The sequence below is a fragment of the Thunnus thynnus genome, chromosome 14 (genome assembly GCF_963924715.1).
Source record: "Thunnus thynnus chromosome 14, fThuThy2.1, whole genome shotgun sequence".
NCBI classification, from domain to species: domain Eukaryota; kingdom Metazoa; phylum Chordata; class Actinopteri; order Scombriformes; family Scombridae; genus Thunnus; species Thunnus thynnus.
Window position 1 is genome coordinate 507,511 of NC_089530.1, and position 19,541 is coordinate 527,051.

At 40.1% G+C, this 19,541-nt stretch overlaps 3 protein-coding genes across 3 annotated transcripts in view; 2 read left to right on the forward strand and 1 right to left on the reverse strand.

Annotated features, from left to right (window-relative positions):
• Positions 1–19,541, forward strand: part of nvl (nuclear VCP like) — a 316,947-nt gene that overhangs the window by 225,763 nt on the left and 71,643 nt on the right. The gene's annotated exons all lie outside the window — the stretch shown is intronic.
• On the forward strand, positions 1,590–8,248 carry cdt1 (chromatin licensing and DNA replication factor 1). Its single transcript, XM_067609226.1, has 10 exons — positions 1,590–2,184; positions 2,667–2,807; positions 4,474–4,772; positions 4,930–5,124; positions 5,542–5,687; positions 6,031–6,131; positions 6,344–6,532; positions 6,806–6,973; positions 7,132–7,333; positions 7,530–8,248. The coding sequence occupies exons 1-10, from the start codon at positions 1,726–1,728 to the stop codon at positions 7,691–7,693; spliced, it is 2,064 nt and encodes a 687-aa protein (XP_067465327.1). The 5' UTR covers positions 1,590–1,725; the 3' UTR covers positions 7,694–8,248.
• Positions 8,244–19,377, reverse strand: aprt (adenine phosphoribosyltransferase). Its single transcript, XM_067609227.1, has 5 exons — positions 19,192–19,377; positions 16,872–16,975; positions 16,003–16,136; positions 11,807–11,885; positions 8,244–10,738 (listed from the first exon to the last, which is right to left on the reverse strand). The coding sequence occupies exons 1-5, from the start codon at positions 19,278–19,280 to the stop codon at positions 10,599–10,601; spliced, it is 546 nt and encodes a 181-aa protein (XP_067465328.1). The 5' UTR covers positions 19,281–19,377; the 3' UTR covers positions 8,244–10,598.

Consider the following 19,541-nt stretch of genomic DNA (forward strand, 5'->3'; position numbering starts at 1 on the left):
AACCTGAAGCTTCAGCTCACACAAGTTGACCTTGCTTCATTCTACAGACTGGCTGCCAGTCAATATCCCTCTCTGTCAAAACGGGCAATCAAATTTCTATTGCCTTTCACCACCCATCTTTTTATGTGAGTCAGGGTTTTCCAAAATCAAGGGCAAGGAACAAACTGAACGCAGCTTGGAATGCTACTTTGCATGTCAGCCTCTCACCCATCCCACCATGACTTAATCTCATTATTTCCAAGAAGCAAACCCAAGTGTCTCACTGAGGGTAAGCAGAATATTTGAATATTTATTTTGGTCATCACAGATGACCGTAGCATAACGCATATTTACAGCCCAGTTTGTTTTGGGTTTTTTGTTTGTTTGTTTGTTTGTTTGTTTGTTTGTTTGTTTGGTCATGTTATGTCTTTTTGTTTTCATTTATTTGGGAAGTTGGTCCTCAGAATTTTTTTTAACAATCATAAGTGGGCCTTAAATTACAAAAGGTTGAGAACTCCTAGTTTAAACTATAGTAAAGCATTATAATCTATGATTTTATTATTTTTTTTCAAAAGTAAATTAACTCTAACATGTAAAGTAATTTAACTTTTTCAGTATCAGTATTTTATTTTGCTTGTAAGGTACATTTGATTTGCAAACAGCATTCCATGTAACCAATAACACAAAAGGACAAAGTAACAGTAGTAAAGAATGAAAATAATAAAAGAAAATAACTTGTTGTCAATTAATATACATATAGCTCTGTCTGTGCTCCATTGCTCATGATATGCGAGGGCAGGTGATGATTGTCCAAAATGATTAATCATGCCCTTGATGGTGTACCTCTGAGTTGGGTTATTGTTTACATTATAACAAAATAGATATACTGGTACTGAAGTACCAGTATATCTAGTACTTAAGATATCCTCAAAATATATGCAAAATGCATGCGGCTGTGGCTCAGGAGGTCGATCGGAAGATCGGCTGTTCGATTCCCGGCTCCTCCAGTCCACATGTCGAAGTGTCCTTGGGCAAGATACTGAACCCCAAATGGCTCCATCAGCGTGTGAATGATTAGCTTCCCTCTGATGGTCAGGTTGGGACCTTGCATGGTATCCCCTGTACCCATTCCGCGTATGAATGTGTGTGAATGGGTGAATGTAACTCGTGGTGTAAAAAAAAAAGCGCTTTGAGGAAACGGAAGACTAGAAAGGCGCTATATAAGTACAGTCCATTTAGTACATGAGTATAGGCAACTTAAAATAAAACAACATTTGATTACACAATCTTAGCTACAGAGGTTGATAAGGTGGAAACTTAATATATAGTCAGAGCACAATACACAGTGAGGAATTCATGTGTTTAACTCCTCAGCTTTAGACTTTGCTAGAATGAGTCAAATATCTCTTTTATTTCAGGGACATCGAGAAATAATCAAAAGAGTCACAACTAGTATTTTCTGTGATGAAAAGAACAAAGAACACATTTGAAACGCCTGTAACTTAAATTCATAAACATGCTCATCCTTCTTTTATTATCCTATGAAAAACTGTATTACCCTCTGACGCAAACCGGATGGGGCGTGGCTTTGTTCACTTCGCGCGAAAGTTCTTTTCTTCTTCCTGTTAAGTGTGAACATTTCCGGAGATCTATTGTTGATGGACGCTATTTATATCTTTAGAGACGCCGGCTCACAGTAGATTCGTTTAGTTTCTTCTCGTTCAATCCCGCTCGAGCACCAGCAGCATGTCTCAGGCTCGAGTTACCGACTTCTTTTCCCAGAGAAAGAAAGTAATCGCCGGTCCGGTGAAACTAGCCAAGCAGCGCAGCGACGCTGTTGTCAGTCGCGGTTCTTCTAAGATTAGCACCATCTGCCCAAGGCCGAGATCCGATAAAAACAAAGACGCTTTCCTCTCTTCATCTTCCGTCCACGAAGAGTTTGTCCGAGTTATCGACGAGGCAGTGGGGCTGAACGAAGCAGAGCCTGCTACCAGGCACACAGCGAAGGATCCCCCCTGCAGTCCCCGGACACCAAAGCGGACTTCTGCCGACGCAGAATTTGACCTCGGGGCAGCCGTGTTTTCAGCCTCCGCCGACCACAGCACGGCCAAGAAAAGACGGCAAGTCGAAGCAGTTAGAGACGAGGAGAAAGCAACAAGGAGGACTGCGAGGAAGAAACTGGTCCTCCCTCAAGACACACCACAAGTAGGCCTGTGGTCTGGCTGATTTCAGCCGCTGACTTAATTGTAAATTGCTACTGTTGTTCTTGAGGTATTTTCAGGATCTGCATAGAATCGTCTTAACCAGCTAAAAAAATACAACTCCGCTGCACGATAGAGAAAATACTTTTCCAAATTGCAACACTTATTGTTTCCTATATGGGTAGCCACCCGCTATCATCTGTTTAGATCAGGAAACCGAGTCGCAATGTGGGAAAAGGGTTATAAAGAGTCTTTTCTAATCCTGCAGCGGACGGAAACATGTTTTTTACCCAGGTGGTTAGATTCTGGAAATACCTTCAGAGCGTGTTATACGACTATTTGAGGGTTTCCAACATCGCCCAGAATTTACATGTTAGAGGGTTAGAGGTTGTGATGTTTGGATATGTGAATCTAATGCAATGCTAATGTGGTCACATTGTACGTGTGTAGCACTTTACACATGAAGGTTTGTTGCTATGTGCCCAGGCTGCAGCCCAGCCGCTGCCCAGTGAGGTGAGCAAGAAGCCCTCAGCTCCTGCAGCCCCTACGTCTGAGAACCATGTTAACACCCAAACCAGCAGCTCTCCACAGAGGAGTCAAGACAACAGCAGAGCACAGGCCAGCAAGGTAACTGTGTGTGTGGGCTGACAGCCTGGCTAGCCATTCCTCCATATTAACTGCAAATATCGTCTTTCACTTCCACCAACCACATTTACTTATTGACAAAATGATCATCATTTATAGAAATCTCAGTTTGAACAAAACTTGTCATAGAATTTTAGTACAGAACACTAGTAGTTTTTAACAAGTTTCTGATACCGTACAGACTTAACCAAGAATGATTTTTAATTATTTTTCAGTTAATTTTAGTTTTTGTGTGAAAAATGGCTTCAGTTAACATGAGTGAGGGGCATCAGGCACACTGGAAACACACTCTGCCTTTTCCAGTCACCTCATCTTACACCTGCTCTCATGTTGACTGTATAAATTAGGGAAACACATTTCCAAGTTGATTGTGGTTTATAAAGGTAAAGTGTGTTCTGTTGTGTCTGGTATGGATCCTACACAAATAAATGAAGCCCCTGATGTTTGAGTAACTGCACAGCCATCAATACTTAATGTACCCAACATGTATTAGAGTAGTATTTTTTTTTTTAGGGTAGCTTTTCCTTGCACTGTAAGGCTCAACTATTTAAGTTCCCATATAAATGAGTTGAACTGCTGTGAGAGGAGGAGGAGGGTTTATCATGCTTTTACTTAAGACTGAACTTATTAGTTGACAGAAAATAATTTTGATAATTGTTTAAGTCGTTTATCAAGTCATTTTCTCACTCAGTGTCTCCAGTGTGATGATTAGCTGCTTCTGTTTTTATATAATTGCAAAATCTGTATAACTTTGACTAACTGTAGTGTAGTGTGAGTGAGATAACAGTCTAATATGGATGTGGAAAATCAACATTTTGTTGCTGATCTAATGTTTGTAATTGAAATGACACATTTGGTGTGTCTCATATTGTTAAAAAAAAATCAATGAGAAGACCAAAACCAACAATATGTTGTAAAGTGTTTCCACCACAGGAACTTTTCCAGGGGAACAAGAACCTTTTGAGGAACTAATAAACTAAACTTGTGTAGTCCATAAATTTAGTTCCTGTATGATGGTTCTAGTTGTAAATAAAAGTCTCTGCTCTGGGGAGGTTTTTACTTTCCAAAGGTGCAGGAACTTTAGGAGTGGGATTTTCAGGGCCAACTGTTGCTGTCAATGACACCACGGCTGCTTCATTCATAAAACAAGGAAGGCAGTACTGTAGTGTCCATATTAGGATGAGGGGTGGCCATTTATTGTTTATTAACCTTAAAAGCAAAATTAGGTTTGTCGGCTCTCCGTTCCCTCTGAAGATGTACATCTTTTAAAATTGCTCATTTTTTTTTAAAATGGCTCAATAGTTTCCTAAAACAGCTGATCACTGTAGTTTTTAATAAACATTGCTCAAACAGATGGAGATATAGTCCATTTGTTGGAATATTTTCAGAGGCAGATGAATCCACATCTGTTGTTCGAATTAGTATTTCTGGCAGCAGGATTCTGTGTGTGTGTGTGTGACTGAGTCCAGTTAAACTTATTGTGTGTGTTCATGATAATGAAGGTACACTGAGCTCATTGATGTGTTTTTTTAATAGTTTGAGGACAACAATGGATAGATATCCATGGCACAGAGGAATAAGAAAATAAAAGAAAAATGCAGAATATTGCCACTGGTATCGTGAGCATGACAATCCCACTGTATCTCAGGTTCTGTGTAAAGAGGACATCACAGCCCTCAAGTCTCGCCTTCAGAGGATCAAGAAACATGCAGAGGAAACAACCAGCGCCACCTCCTCCGCATCAGTTTCCATCCCCTCCTCCTCCTCTACAGTGGATTCAGTACCTGTGAGCACCTATCCTGCTGCCACCATGCCCCCCACCTCTGATGCTAAGGCCCTCAAGTCCACTGTAGCACGAGCCAAAGAGCTTGCAGCTAAAGCTCAGAGGAGGAAGGAGGAGAAAGAGTCAGAGGAGAGCAAGAAAAGTGAGACACAATCCCAGGAGAGGTGAGCACGTACACACATGCACTGAGCCAAAATCTACTTGGAGACAAGATGTTGTCAGTTTCAAACACTACCCATCTGTACTGTTTATATGGCATGTTACATTTTACAGTTAAGTCCAAATTAGAAGCTTACATTTTGTTCTTCTCTTATCCCCCAGTACTGAGCAGCCAGCATACCAGCGGTACCACACCCTTGCCCAGGCAGCCCCCCCAGGCCTATCCCTGCCATACCAGTACAAGGTCCTGGCTGAGATGTTCAGGAGTGTGGACACTGTGGTGGCCATGCTGTACAACCGCTGTGAGACAGCCACCTTCACCAAGATCAAACAGGGAGTTCAGGACATGATGCACAAGTAGGTGGAGGGATGGGAGATGGTCTGATTGTTCTCGCTTTTCAGTGTTTCTTTCATTTTTCTTAAATGTGAGTTTTTAGAAGAATTATAAAATATGGATATAAAAAGGCATTTTAGATTACTTTTGTGCACGGAAGGTTTGTAAGTAAGTCTTTCTCTTAGTGGTTCTTTGATAATCTGGAATAGAACCTGCAATTCATATACTGTTCCTTATCTTCATGCAGCAAAAACTACTATTTTGTCAGTTTAAGCTCACTCTAGCACCCTTTTGTATTTTATCACCACGTAGATAAGCCTTCTTACACTTATAGCTTTGATTTTCATGGAGCTTCTGGAGGTTAGAAGAGGCCTTTCGTCTGCACTGGCCGTCATGCTGCAGAAGCTTATTTTTGCCTCTTCTCTTTGTCCCCTTTTCAGGCGGTTTGAGGAGAGCCACATGGGTCAGATAAGGACAGTGTTTCCTGAGGCATATACATTCAGACAAGAGAAGAACATCCCAACGTTCAACAGCAGCATTAAGAAGGGCAGCTACCAGCTGACCATGGAACCCATCTTTCACTCTGGTTAGAACACACTGCTTTTCAGTCTGTAAGGACACCAGGCCCTTTTACACAGCCTGTTCAGACTGGCGTTCAGACTGATGTCTGTGTAAAAGGGACAGCCGGCACAGTGGGACAGGGAGCTGACACTGAATCTAGAACGCTGGCATTCCATGTAAAAGCACAGGCAACTTAATGACTGATCTCCTTTACAGCTATAGTGCAGGATCTCTGTATAAAAGAGCCTATTTCTCTGCTTTTTTTTGTTCACCTTTTTAATCAACACATTTTCTCTAAATGGGACGTGACTGTGTTCAATGCTGTGTATTTATTTTTTATTCCTGTGTGTGTGTGTGGTTGTCCACAGACCAGAACGAAGCTCATCCTATTCTGTCAGCCTCATGTCTCCTGGAGAGAAGACGCATCTTCCACCTGAATCTGGTTTCCATTGTTAAACAGCACCACAAGGTCAGCAGCTGCTCTGATATTGCTTCCTTTTGGTTTCATATTGAGAGAATCACAGCCAGGCTTAGTCAGAAAACAGGGAGTATTTCAAACATAGCACAATTCCAAAATTTCAAGTAAACAGTGTGTGGTATGAGCTGAGATGGATGTCCCCACAGACTCGTGCAGAAGCATTTTGGTGCTTACTAGTTTTAAAGCCACCTCTCTGTCTGCAGGTCTTTCTGTCCTCTTTGGTTCCTCCAGTGTCTGTACCAGAAGACAAACTGACCCGCTGGCACCCTCGCTTTAATGTGGACACTGTACCAGCTGTGCAGAACAGCTCACTGCCTCAGCCTCCTCACACTGAGAAACTGGTCACTGCTCAGGAGGTGCTGGACAAGGCCCGCTCACTCATCACACCCAAGGTACTGTGTGGATTTTAAAGTGGTCGTCTGGTGACTGTTCTGAACTGTTGTCAAATTAAGATGATTAATGGCTAATAAAGTCATACTTAATTTTATACTTTTAATACTTGTTAGATATTCACCAGATGAACACCTGGAGGTTCAGGAGTTTTGAGAAAAAGCTTTTGAATGTAATCTGAGTTTGTGATATTTTAATATTCATAAACAGTATTTATTCAGTATATCAATTCAGTATAAGTGTGGCTATAGATTTTTTTTTTTTCTTGTTTTCAGATGGAGAAGGCTTTGGTTTCTCTGGCTCTGAAGACAGAGGATATAGAAAGCAAAGAGCCAGAATCTCTAAGCAACCCACCAGCTACCAAAATATCCACTCCATCACCTGCCCCAGCAACTGGGGTCCCAACTGCCCTGAAAGGAGTGTCCCAGTCCCTGCTGGACAGGGTATGTATACCAGGAGGAGGAGGAGGAGGAGGAGGAGGGTTCTTCAAGGGCGAGGTTGATTAGTGCAGTGCCATAGCCCAATCAGAGAACCATGTTGTTATTTATCAAAGTGTTGTGTTGCTTTGGGTGGTTCATTGACTGTCTGGTTGGTGTTTCAGATTCGAGCAAAGGAGGCCCAGAAGCTCCAGGCAACCATGACTCGAAACCCCACCCAGGAGGATCGCCTGCTGATGATGTCACGGCTCAGGGAGCTGGCCAGAATTCTGCGGAACGTGTTTGTTGCTGAGAAGAAACCTGCTTTGATCATGGAAGTGGCCTGTAACAGGATGGTAGCCAGCTACAGATCTGCTCTCAGCACAGGTTGGTTATTAGTTGAGCTGTTTGGGAATTTTGTGGCTTGTGGGTATAGCTGGGAACCAACAATATTTTTTAACCACTAGAGATCTAGTTAGGCAGGTAGAAAAAACGGAGGTAACCCACATTCTACTTGCAGTACCAAACTTGTTGTCGCTGTCTTTTAATATCTGATTTGCTGTTCTTACTCTCTAATGAACAGGCGAGATGGAGAAACACATCCGTCTGCTGGCAGAAGTGGCTGCTGATTGGCTGACTATCCATCCAATCAGGAAGGACATCTATCTGAAGTTGAACAAGAACATGGAGCTCAACGTGGTTCTGGACAAACTGAGCAAGAGACTCCGAGAGGAGGAGAGACTCTGAGAGAGCTGAAAAGCTGATTTAAATGACAGAATGATGACTGAGCAATGTTGTGGCCCTTTACAGTGACCTGCTCACCTCTGAGGTCCCTGCTGTATGTGCTGCTAACAAACTGAAGGCTCCTGTGCCTTATTTTTAGTTAATGTTGCTCACGTGTTGGAAAGCTGGCACGTTTGACATATTGGACGCTATGTGTTTTGTGGTGTACGATGTGCTCCAGGCTGAATATGAGTGTGAAAACAGTCAGATGAATATACACACAAGTCCAGGGGGGCGGTACAACCCAATATCCTGGGGCCGCAGGGGACTGAACAAACGTGGTTCTGGTATTCCTACCATCCTCCTGTGTTGTAAACAGGTTATTTTAACTGCAGTTCTGTTATAGTGACTTATGTGCTTTGTTTTGGGTGTTTTTTGTGTATAATTGGTGTGTACAGGTGTTTTCATCTGCTTCCAGTCTTTTTAGGGATCAGTTTTCTACAGTGTAGAACACTGAGTGTTTACATTTTTAAAAGTTCAGTTTGATTATTGTTGAAGAAATACAAAGCATGTGTCAGAGCCCTGCTGTCTCCATTTTTTTAATACAATTAAAATATAACAAAGCATAAGGCATTAACTGCTTGTAATTATCTGAGAATGATGGTAAGCTGTGTCCTTTAAAATTACACAAGAGAAAGTAGAAAAGGGAAGTGGTCATGGATGGTAAAGCGTTTACCAGTTGTGGCATCGTATTGCAGTTTTGGTCTGTTTTCACAAATTTTGAGGTTTCTGCCTCCACCACAGTATAATGGAAGTGAATGGAATATCATTTATGCACTGAAGAAAAACGTTTACGGCAATGTACCTCAATGCCAATTCAATCAAACCAAATCCAGCTTTCATGACAAGTGAAAGTACACATGGTGGGTGTTCTGTGTAGGGTTTCCAACATCAGTACTTTTTTGATAAAGACTTCAAGACCCCTTTTAAGACACGTGAAACAAAGTTAGACAAGAACTAAGCTACAATACAGTGTTTTTAAAATATTAGTTTTGTTGTAAGTTAGCATACCATGCTACAGCTAGCATGTAGCTGTGGCATCATACATGTATAATCATACAAAGACATTCCTATTTAAGTGAAATTGATACAGCAGGAGAAATAGCTTCCCATGTACCTGCATGGTATTTTTTTCTGACCTTTATTTTAGGACTCTAATGGTGTCTAGTTAAGATTTTTTTCATGTTGCCAAGGTCAACTGATGGCCCATGGGGTTTGTTTGGTGGCCATCTTGAATTGATGTCCACACGAGTGGTGAAAAATGCCAATTTTCATAACTTCTGAACCAGACAACATACAAAGACGAACCCTGTTTTTCATATAATTTTGACACCAGTAATCATAAGGCTCATAACAATATAACTTTTGCCGTTTTGTTTCGCAATAGTTTCCTGCAATAGCAAATGAAACTAGTTTATACTTCTTTATCAATTGCAAGGTTATTAAATGGATGGTAATCACTAACTGTATATATTAGCTAATTGAAAGCAAAAGTCATTAAAACCCCATTTCACTGATCATTGTTGCCCATCTCATCATCAATGTCCACCTCATCAATATCTTTGCATTGAAAGAAGAAGCTGCTGACGATGGAGGCCTGCAGCAAGCCAGTCAAGTTCACATCCTTGGAGAGAGGTCTAAAGCAATTTATATGTTCTATGCTTTGATATATTAATTTGCACAATACCCTACCAGAATCACCTGTTTAGCTTAATGCTTTGGTGCATTGGTTGTGCTATATGCTTGTCCTTGTATTGCAGCTCATCTGGTACCAGGAGCAGAACAACCTGGACTTCCAGCTGCTCATCAAGTAACAGGTCCGGAGGGAACATCTTGAACTTGATCAACTGATGTGCTACTCCCTCTCTCCTGTCCCTCACTCCCTGGGCACTCCTAATGGATTCTTTGCCAAGACCGACAAACCTATATAAACTATATATAAACTAGTTCCATTTGGCTATTGTGAAACAAAATAGCAAAAGTTATATTGTTATGAGCCTTATGATTCCTGATGTCAAAATTATATGAAAAAGTGGTCTGGTTTCAGGAGTTATGAAAATCAGTTTTTTTTGTCACTCAAATGGACATCAATGAAGATGGCCGCCAAATGAACCCCGTGAGCCATTAGTTGACCCTGGCAACGTGGAAAAATCTTAACACCATTAGAGTCCTAAAAAAAATAGATTACAAAAAAATGCCATGCAGGTTACATGGGAACCTATTTCTCCTGCTAGACTAAGCTGCTGATGTACAGATGAAGAATATAAATGTACTTTTATAATGTATATAATACAATAAAATTAAAAACTGTGCAAAAAAGTAAACATATGATCATGCAGAGAAAAATGTTATTTCTTTCTAACTAATAAATATGAATCCATCCATCCTCTGTACCTGCTTCTTCCTGCTGGAACACATGGATGATCCCAGCATGCATTAGGTGAAAGGAAAAAAAACATTCCAGACAATCAAAGACATTAACACTCTTAAAGGGTCCATAAAATCTTGTCCTCCTTGCCATATGTCCAAAGCATGCTGGGCAGGGCTCCAGCCCCTGCAACCAGGATATTACTAACTACCAAGATTTATAAACGAATGACAGAACATTTATAAGTAAATTTTAGTACTGATTACAAAATTGTATAGTATATGACTAAAATAACTTAAGGCATATAAGTATATGCTCAAGAAAGTCTGGATGCCTTTCCTGATTTATTTTGACAATCTAACTAATGTAACAAACTGGAAAATGTCAAACGGATTGCAAAAAAAAAGTAAAAAATGAAGAGGTCTCTTGTTTCCTTGGAAGCACCTACTCATAAAATAGATGTTTGACTTCCAGTTTCCAGTGTAACAGCTGCAGTGGCCTTCAGTACTTCACCAGGGAGAACACACTTTGTGGTTTCAGTTTATCGATTCCGTTCAGTTCCTGCAGCTCAATGACCACCATGCAGCCCAGAACCTCTGCCTGCAGCTTTTTCATCAGCTCACAGGCTGCAAACAGAGTCCCTGCAACATACAAACACACTCATCTGAATGTTTTAAATAGAGGGGGTTCCTACTGTAGCCCAAGGAATAACTTTTTCCAATGACTTACCATGTCAAACTGCTTACATGGCCTTAAAATGCCCTAGTCTCTCACTGAATGCATAAAAGAAGTAGGGAAAAGGTATTTCAACCTCTACCTTCATTGGGACCTTTGTGTAAAAAAACCTCTTGATAATGGTGGCCTGACCCCACGCAACTCCTACCAACACATACCAGCTAGCCATTCAGAGCTCCTGCTGCTACTCTTAAGACTACTTTAAGAGAGAGTGTTTTCATGAAAGCACTCACAAAACATTTAAACAGGAGAACTGGGAGATGGACACATTACTGAATGGAATAACAAATCAAGTTTACAAGCATTTTAATATTTTTTTGCAAATCCATTTTAAAATTTAATTGTTTTAAAACTACATCAGGAAATAGAATAATTAATCGCTATTTGTTTAGTTTATGCATAATTTAAATGCAGCTTAAAATAAATGTATTATTACTATTGAATAAATTTCAATAGTTAAAATTTTTTTAGAACATTTTACAAGTCTATATTCATCCCAGTGGCACAGATAACAATTTATACACATTATACTTTGTTTAGACCAATGTAATACCATTAACACTTCCCTAGTGCCATTAGTGAACCACATAACAGAGGATTTGCTCAGTTTGACTGGCTTACTGGCATAAAAATAATCCCATTTATAATAACCTATTTTTTTATTTTTTGAGGATCACTGAAGTGTCACTTTAGGGAATTTAATCTGATATTTGATTCAGAGGTTGAATTTGAATTAAGCTTTTACACTGAACCCAACTCAGAGACTGGCCAATTCAGATCAACCCATTATGTCAGCAGAATCATCTTATTTTGAAATAAGAGTACAATGATAAAGTGTTGGGGCAATTCCTAAGTAAGGAAAAATATATGACAGTTTTCATGTATTATGTTTACATGTAACAAATGTTCCTCTGTCAAACTGAACCCAGTGAACATGATGGTTACAAAGCAGATCTAACAATTGGACTTCTCACCTCCAGTAGCCAGAAGGTCATCAATGAGAAGAACCTTCTGTCCTGGAGCCACTGCATCCTCCTGGATCTCTGCTTCTGCCTGGAGCAAAAGCAATAAAATCATTTAAAAATAATAAACCTTATTCTGGCAGCACCTTTCAAAACAAAGTCACAAGTTGCTCCCAGTATGCAGGCTTACTGGTGGTCCCTACAGTCTTTAAAAGTAGAATGGGAGGCAGAGCCTTCAGCTATCAGGCTCCTCTTCTATGGAACCATCTACCGGATTCAGTCCGGGGTGCAGACACCCTCTCTATGTTTAAGAGTAGGCTTAAAACTTTCCTTTTTGATAAAGCTTATAGTTAGGGCCGACCAGGCTTGCCTTGGATCAGCCCTTAGTTATGCTGCTATAGGCCTAGACTGCTGGGGGACTTCCCATGATGCACTGAGCTCCTCTCTCCTCCTCCTCCTCTCCATCTGTATGCATTCATGTAACATCAATGCATGTCACTAACTTTGCTTCTTCCCCGGAGTTTTTTGTGCTTTCTCATCTCACAGGAAAACCTGACCCCCGGGCCGAACCTTCGCGGTCCTTCACAGTCCTGATGGCATCCTTCCCTGGCTGTTGCTGCTTGTGCTTGTTGTTGTTGTTGTTGTGATTGTTTTTCTTCTGTCCCCCCTCCCCCTTTCCCTCTCTCTTTCTCTCTCTCAACCCAACCGATCAAAGCAGATGGCCGCCCACCAAGAGCCGGGGTCTGCTTGAGGTTTCTACCCGTTAAAGGGGAGTTTTTCCTTACCGCTGTCGCCAAGTGCTTGCTCATGGGGGAATTGTTGGGTCTCTGTAAATTAAAGAGTACGGTCTTGACCTGCTCTATGTGAAAAGTTCCTTGAGATGACTTCTGTTGTGATATGGCGCTATATAAATAAAGATTGATGATGATGATGATGTGGGTAAAGCAGCATGTAAGATAAAAACTTTCAGTACTACAAGTAAATAAAACGAGGCAACTAAAACTACATGAAAGTGAATAAAAACATGCTACAATAAAGAGAGGTGGACAGCTCTAAATACAGGTGTGAACGCACCCAAGACGCATTTACGACGCATTAAGATCGGAGGTGGTCTGGGCCACATGTGGCCACATTCATTTAGTAGTGTAAACGCAGTGTGTTCTGGGCCACATTGAAGGACCACCTACTCCACTGACGTCCTCTATTTTCTGGCAGACTAGACACAAGAATTGAATTGCTGCCTCCTGTGGTCAACTTGTTAGATAACAGGATAAAGAAATGCGTTATTTTGTTTTTCCATTTTTCATGTGAATTAAAAGGATGTAATCCACCTCCTGTTTTTTCAGTTCCCCTCATCAAATCGACAGTTATAATAGAAATTAAACCAAAACCAGAACTTGTTTTTTGCTTGTCTGTCTAAAAAAATATTTCAGAAACTAAATGTTGCTGGATATCAGGACAACAGGTGCTTTACCAAACAGTATGAACCTGGACTGTGTGTGAGAACATTAATTAACAGACATACATGCTGTTGCAGGACTCCTTGCTCTTCTTGTCACTGCAAATAGAACAGGCAGCAGAGCCCTTTTTGAGGACTGTTTTTAGATGCCGTGCTAGAGCAAATCAATAGGATGGGTATTTGATTTTCACACAATGCATTGCATATTTGTTTATCCTGTTATCAAAGAAGTTGAACACAGCTTTGGATGCAGGGTACACAGACCCTCCGTCCTCCTGCCAGTTAAAAACAACAATGAATTTGGTCTTTGCAAACAGAATTGATGTTTGTGTTTATATACATATAGCACAGGGACGTGAGATCCAATCACAAGTGGTCACTCAAGACACGTGGAGACGCATGTTAATGTCAGGTGAGAACAGATGTACCTAGAGCTGTCCACTTGTGACTGGATCACCCAAGACGTATTTTAATGCAAAGTGTAAACATAGCCAGAGTGAAATAAACAATAAAATAGTGTTGAACTGGAATATAAATACATATGTAGAATCTAAATAACTATAATATATATAAAACTGATGGCTAACATAAATAAAAGGCTTTAATAATCATGAATCTGCAGCCTCAGTTCTTCAGGCAGAGTTCCAGAGCTGAGAAGCCCTGACTACAAACACATGGTCACCTTTAATCTTGAACCAGGATATGGGAACAGGCAGCAGAGCCCTATCTGAGGACCTGAGCCTGCATTCTGGCTCATAGGGGAGTAACAATTCAGCAGTTTCAGTGCAAGAAAGGAGAGACCTCATTTTTGAGATGCTCCTCAGTTGGAGGAATTATCGGACAACATTTATGGTTTGTTGTCATTAAGGCCAAATGGCAACTAGAAGATTTTTTATTTAAATCCACCCCCCTGAACACCTCACACCCAGACACCAAAACAGTAGAGTGAAGAGGACTTCAAGCTACAGGAAAGTGAATAAGTAAATACTACTTTTCATTTTTAGGACAGACCACTGCCACAGTTAAAACTTACTACAAATTCAGGATATAAAGTTACTGTATCACTTTGGACTACATGTTGCATGTGTTTATAGTTTTGTCACCAGTCAACACACTGTATGTTACAGATGGGACAGTGAATGTAGCTCTTACTCATATAAAGACACCTGAAGCCCAGAAGGCTGTAAAGCTGAGTTCAGCAACAGCTGTGAAAGTGAACCTGTGATGGTGCAGCAGTCATGAGTGAGCCCACTGGGAGAAAGCCAGCACACAGTAGGAAGTTCCACTAGAAAGAATACATGTGCACAGACATATGTACACAAATTCAATCTAGTGTTATGTAACACTTGCAAAGTCCTTGTGGAGGCTACAGTTGACCAATGTGACCTAGGCCCACTCTATCCTCTTCTGTGGCTCCAACAACAGAGCAGGCCGGAAGATTGGTCTAGAATACTCTTCTTACAATGTTAGAAAACAGGTAAAGAGCACATCAAAGAAGAAGAAAAAAAAAAAAACTACATGTGAAGGACCAGTTTAATATTTTAGGGAATACGCTTGTGTTCCTATGAGAAGATCTAATCAATTTGTGCATTAATAGGTCTTCTAATAACTTCTTATGTATGCATTATACTGTTTGCTGTTTAATGAAAATGTATAGAAATAGAAATGCAAATCCAAGATAATGGGCCTCATGCAAGAGCATTTTCAGGTTCTTATCCTAAAACTCCCTGACTTTTTTTCTGTGAGGTTTGCTCATACTAATGTTCCAAGTCAGATTCAACAAACTCTCTTAACTGCCCGAACTTGTTGTAAAACACTCGTTTCAGCCTGAGAAGTCTCACCTGTGCATGAGTAGGTGCGCCATCATCTGATCATTAGCATAAATCAACGTCCCTAAAATTGCCATATAAGTCTACATGTTTCACTCAGTTTATGGGCAAGTTTCATTCACATAAATGTTACCAAAGACCAAAAACAAGAATTTCACACCGCAGAGCTTCAAGCCCTGTGGTCAGAAATCACTAGACAAAAACATGACAAGTTTGTGTCAGTTTAGGGAACACAGATATATTAGAGGAGGGAATATTATAGCCTATAGCAGGTGATGTTACACTGTCAGGTGCAATGGATGATATTGGACAGACACCTGCAGAAAAACACTGAGGCAGCTGTTGGAGTGAGAGAAGTTTCTTAGCAACTACTAGACGATGCTGTGCCAAAATATGCCAATAAAAATAAGAAAATATAAAAACATTCTCAGTAAATTGGCAGCCCAGATGATGATAATAATGTGGTTGATGATGATGATAACCAAAGTTTGCTTTTGTTTGTTTTAGGTTAACATTTTATTTTAGTTGATTTTGATATCATATTGAAACTCCAAATTCATTCATTTATATTATAATTCTAAGAAACAAGTGTTTCAAGTGTTGTAGTAATGCCACTAATATTCTTATATAATAATACTCATACATGCCGCTTAACGTATCTCTTCGTACGAGTGCTCCTTGTATGAGGCCCATTGTGGTTTTATGAGCAGTCCATGTAAAACTCTACTGCATCTACTGTATTCTGTCAATTTCTATCAATTCATAAATCAATCTGTACATGACTGTATTTCCATTTGATCTACAATGTAAATTAAATTAACTGCAAGGCCAACAAATACAGAGTAAAGCACTGCTTTGAACAAAATCCTTAGTGCTTGAGTGTGTGTGTGTGTGTGTGTGTGTGTGTGTGCGTTCTTTACTTTGCCATACTCCAAATCATATGCCACAGACACAGTGGTTCCAGGCAGTTTGCCTTTCTTTCTGACCAGGACAAAACCAATCCCCAGGCGCTGGGCGAGCAGAGGCCCAAACAGGAAACCACGAGCATCTAAACCTACACGCACACACACACACACACACACACACACACACACACACACACACACACACACACACACACACACACACACACACACACACACACACACACCAGAACAAAGGTGATACCAGCAATCTATGCATTAGAGAGACCCATTAGGGCAGGCCATAACAGTCCAGACATAACCTTAACACATGATCACTTCTCTACTTTTATAAAACCACTGACATGACTAATGAAAAATGAGTATACTGGTGCCCCAACATCATTTTCCCCTTTTCAATAGGCTCTTTGTCCTTGTGACAGTTTTTACCATGAAATTGACTTTCCAGATCCAGGTGTATGTGTGACCTAATATAAAAGAAGATGTAAGTCACAAGTAAAGCGTGAGTTGTCATACATTTATCCCACAGACATACTCTTCATTCAACTTATTCAACTTGACCAGCTGCAGCAGAGATGATTTAGGTGTGTCACTGTAAAGGGGATAAATACACATAGTCTTTTACCTGTTTTTTTTTCATTTGTATTTAATTAAGATCAGCCTGTAATCATTTTTTACACTGGCATTGATATTTCCCTTGTTGAGCAGTGGTTCCGTGTTCTAGAAAACAGTAAAATAGTTAAAGTCCATAGGGAAGGGGTTAAATATTTTTAAAGGCACTGTATTACCCTCCTTAGTCTGTCCTGTAAGATTCATCAGGTAAAGTATATTGGTTTAAAAAGGTGCTTTGCTTTTTTTTTTCTTACCAACTATCAGTTCGACTTCCGGGTAATTCTTCCTCACATGTTCTTCAAAGAGGTCGATCACTGCTGTCAGGGCTTTTGGATTCTTCAGTAGGGGACAGATATCTCTGCAGGGTATGCACATATTACATTAAATTATATATCATCCAGTCATCCAAAATGGATATCAATATATAATACATTTATATTGTGAGAGCACATTTCCTAGTAAAGTGAACCATTTATGAACTTCCACTTCATATACTGTATATTTAATGTATTCTTCCACCAGCACACCTGATTAAACTAGTCACTAAACTGAATTATATGTCATGATAATTAAGATTTTATTCACAATGTCAATCATAAAAAGATGTAGGGTTGCAACATTATTTCTTTCACTTAACTGATTATCAGAAAATAGAGAACAGTTCAGCATCCAAAATTAAATTTACAATAATATAAACGAGAGATAAGCAGCACATCCTCTCACTGGAGAAGCTGGAACCTGAGAATAGATGGTATTTCTCTGCTATGAATCATTTAAACAATTTACCAACAATCAAAATTCTTGTTGATGAATCATCTAATAAACTAATCATTTCAGCACTAAACTGAGGCCTTACTTTCAGAAAGTAAAATTACACATCTGGTAAGAGCTTATAAAGTCACTGTCTATCCAGTATTAACAACAGATGTAATAAATGAATACAAAAATGATTAGATACATATTTTGACACAAAGCTCAGAGATTCTTGTCTACAGCATTGTACACTGTAAACCAAATATATCAGAAGTATTCTACATTCCTAGGCTCTGCCATTATCTTCCTGCACCTGACCAAATGCTCTCTGGGCTGCCCCTTTGAAATTTCACAACAATCCTTTTTTTTTTTTTTTTTTTTTTTTTTAGATGGACAATGTGATCATTGACCGCTTGTGGCCTCATACATTCAGTCACAACATTCACATCTCTGCAGTAAAGCTGTTGAATTAAGTGTTAGAATTGACAGGAATGATTGTACAAAGATTGTAAAAATTTTTTCTTTAAACTGTGAGGACACCACTTACAAAAACAGGTGGTTGTATACGAGGTATAGATCACATATAGGTCATGAACCATCTCCATGACCACAGAGAAAACTCCATGAAATGATGACAACCAAGCCATGTGGCTAAAAGTTCTGAAAATGTTCCCGTCGGTGGATCTTACGCTAAAAAGGTTTTAGTCAAATCAAAATGAGTCCCATTTTCAAGAAGTTGGAATTCTACACATAGGGACTGGGACTTTTTTTCCACAATGTCCCAGCACCACACACTACCAGATGAAGTGGACCGGTGTAAATGGGTTACAGTAGAGACAGCATCACTGCAAACTGAGACCTGCTTTGCACTGACATTCTCATAATTTAGTCATTCTCCATTGTTTTTGATGTCTTCCTGTCCACTCAAGTGCATGTATATAGTACACAGTGCAGCAAGCTGGTACCAGAGTGATGACATATTGTCATCTCAATCTTGACTAACTCCAGTCAGCTGCTGCTATTTTGAATTGAATCAAATATTGAGACAAGGGACAAAAATCACTGATAGCCTTTTATTTGTTTGTTCTGTATTCTACAGTTGTTGATTCAGTGACTAAGTAGTGATGGTTGCCCCCAAAGCAGTAACTTATCTCACCTAAGGCATCAACTGACTAAAGTCTGCCTGACGGACAGTTAGTACAGCAAACAGATAAACACAAATACTGGTTAGGTTATTCGACTGAAACAAACAATAGGTGGGTGGGTACAGAATGTCAATAGAAAGTAACGGCTGCTACATAACTTCATGGGCCACCACTTCAGAATGTTATCTGTCATGACATGACACCAAATTATATATATATATATACATACCTGTATATATATCTGTATACACACACACACACACACATATATATATATATACACACACACACACACACACACACACACACACACACACACACATACATACATACATATATATATATATATATATACACACACACACATATATATATATACACCAATAGGCTACCTGTTGACTGATTCCAGTCAGGACAGTCAGGCTAACTCCACATGCCCACGCCTGTCCTGTACCTGTGCGCGGTCCCTGCTGTATGGAGGAATGCGGGTGAAAGAGCATTTATACCGCATGTCAAACTCTCCACGCGCTGCCCATATACGTAACACAAGGGTAGCGTGGAAGAGACGGACTTTGTGGAAACCCTTTCCACAGATAAAGCTTTACACAAGACTTTGGGGGAAAGGGCTTGTCCACGGCACGTGGGTTAAATGGTAGAAGCATGATTAGTATCTTACTTGAACAGGATGCCTTTCTTCGGAAAGTCTGGAAAATCTCGGATGTTTCCGTGAACCAGCTGGAGTTTGGATTCTGAGCGTGCTGCCATGGTGTACCTGTGTGGTAGTACTGGATCAGTTCTGACTTCTCTGGTTCTCGTCCATGCATTTATACATACGTGCTCTAGTTCCTTTTTCTACGTGACTGTGCATACACAGCAGCTAATACGCATTACCGCCCTCCTCTGGGCTGAAGTCAGGATGTTCTTTGTTGTGTGGCAGGGTGACTAACACTACAGTCAAAATCCCGAAGATGAATTCCAGTTTCACACTGAATAATCTAGAAGAAAAAATGTGGACTTTTTCGCACA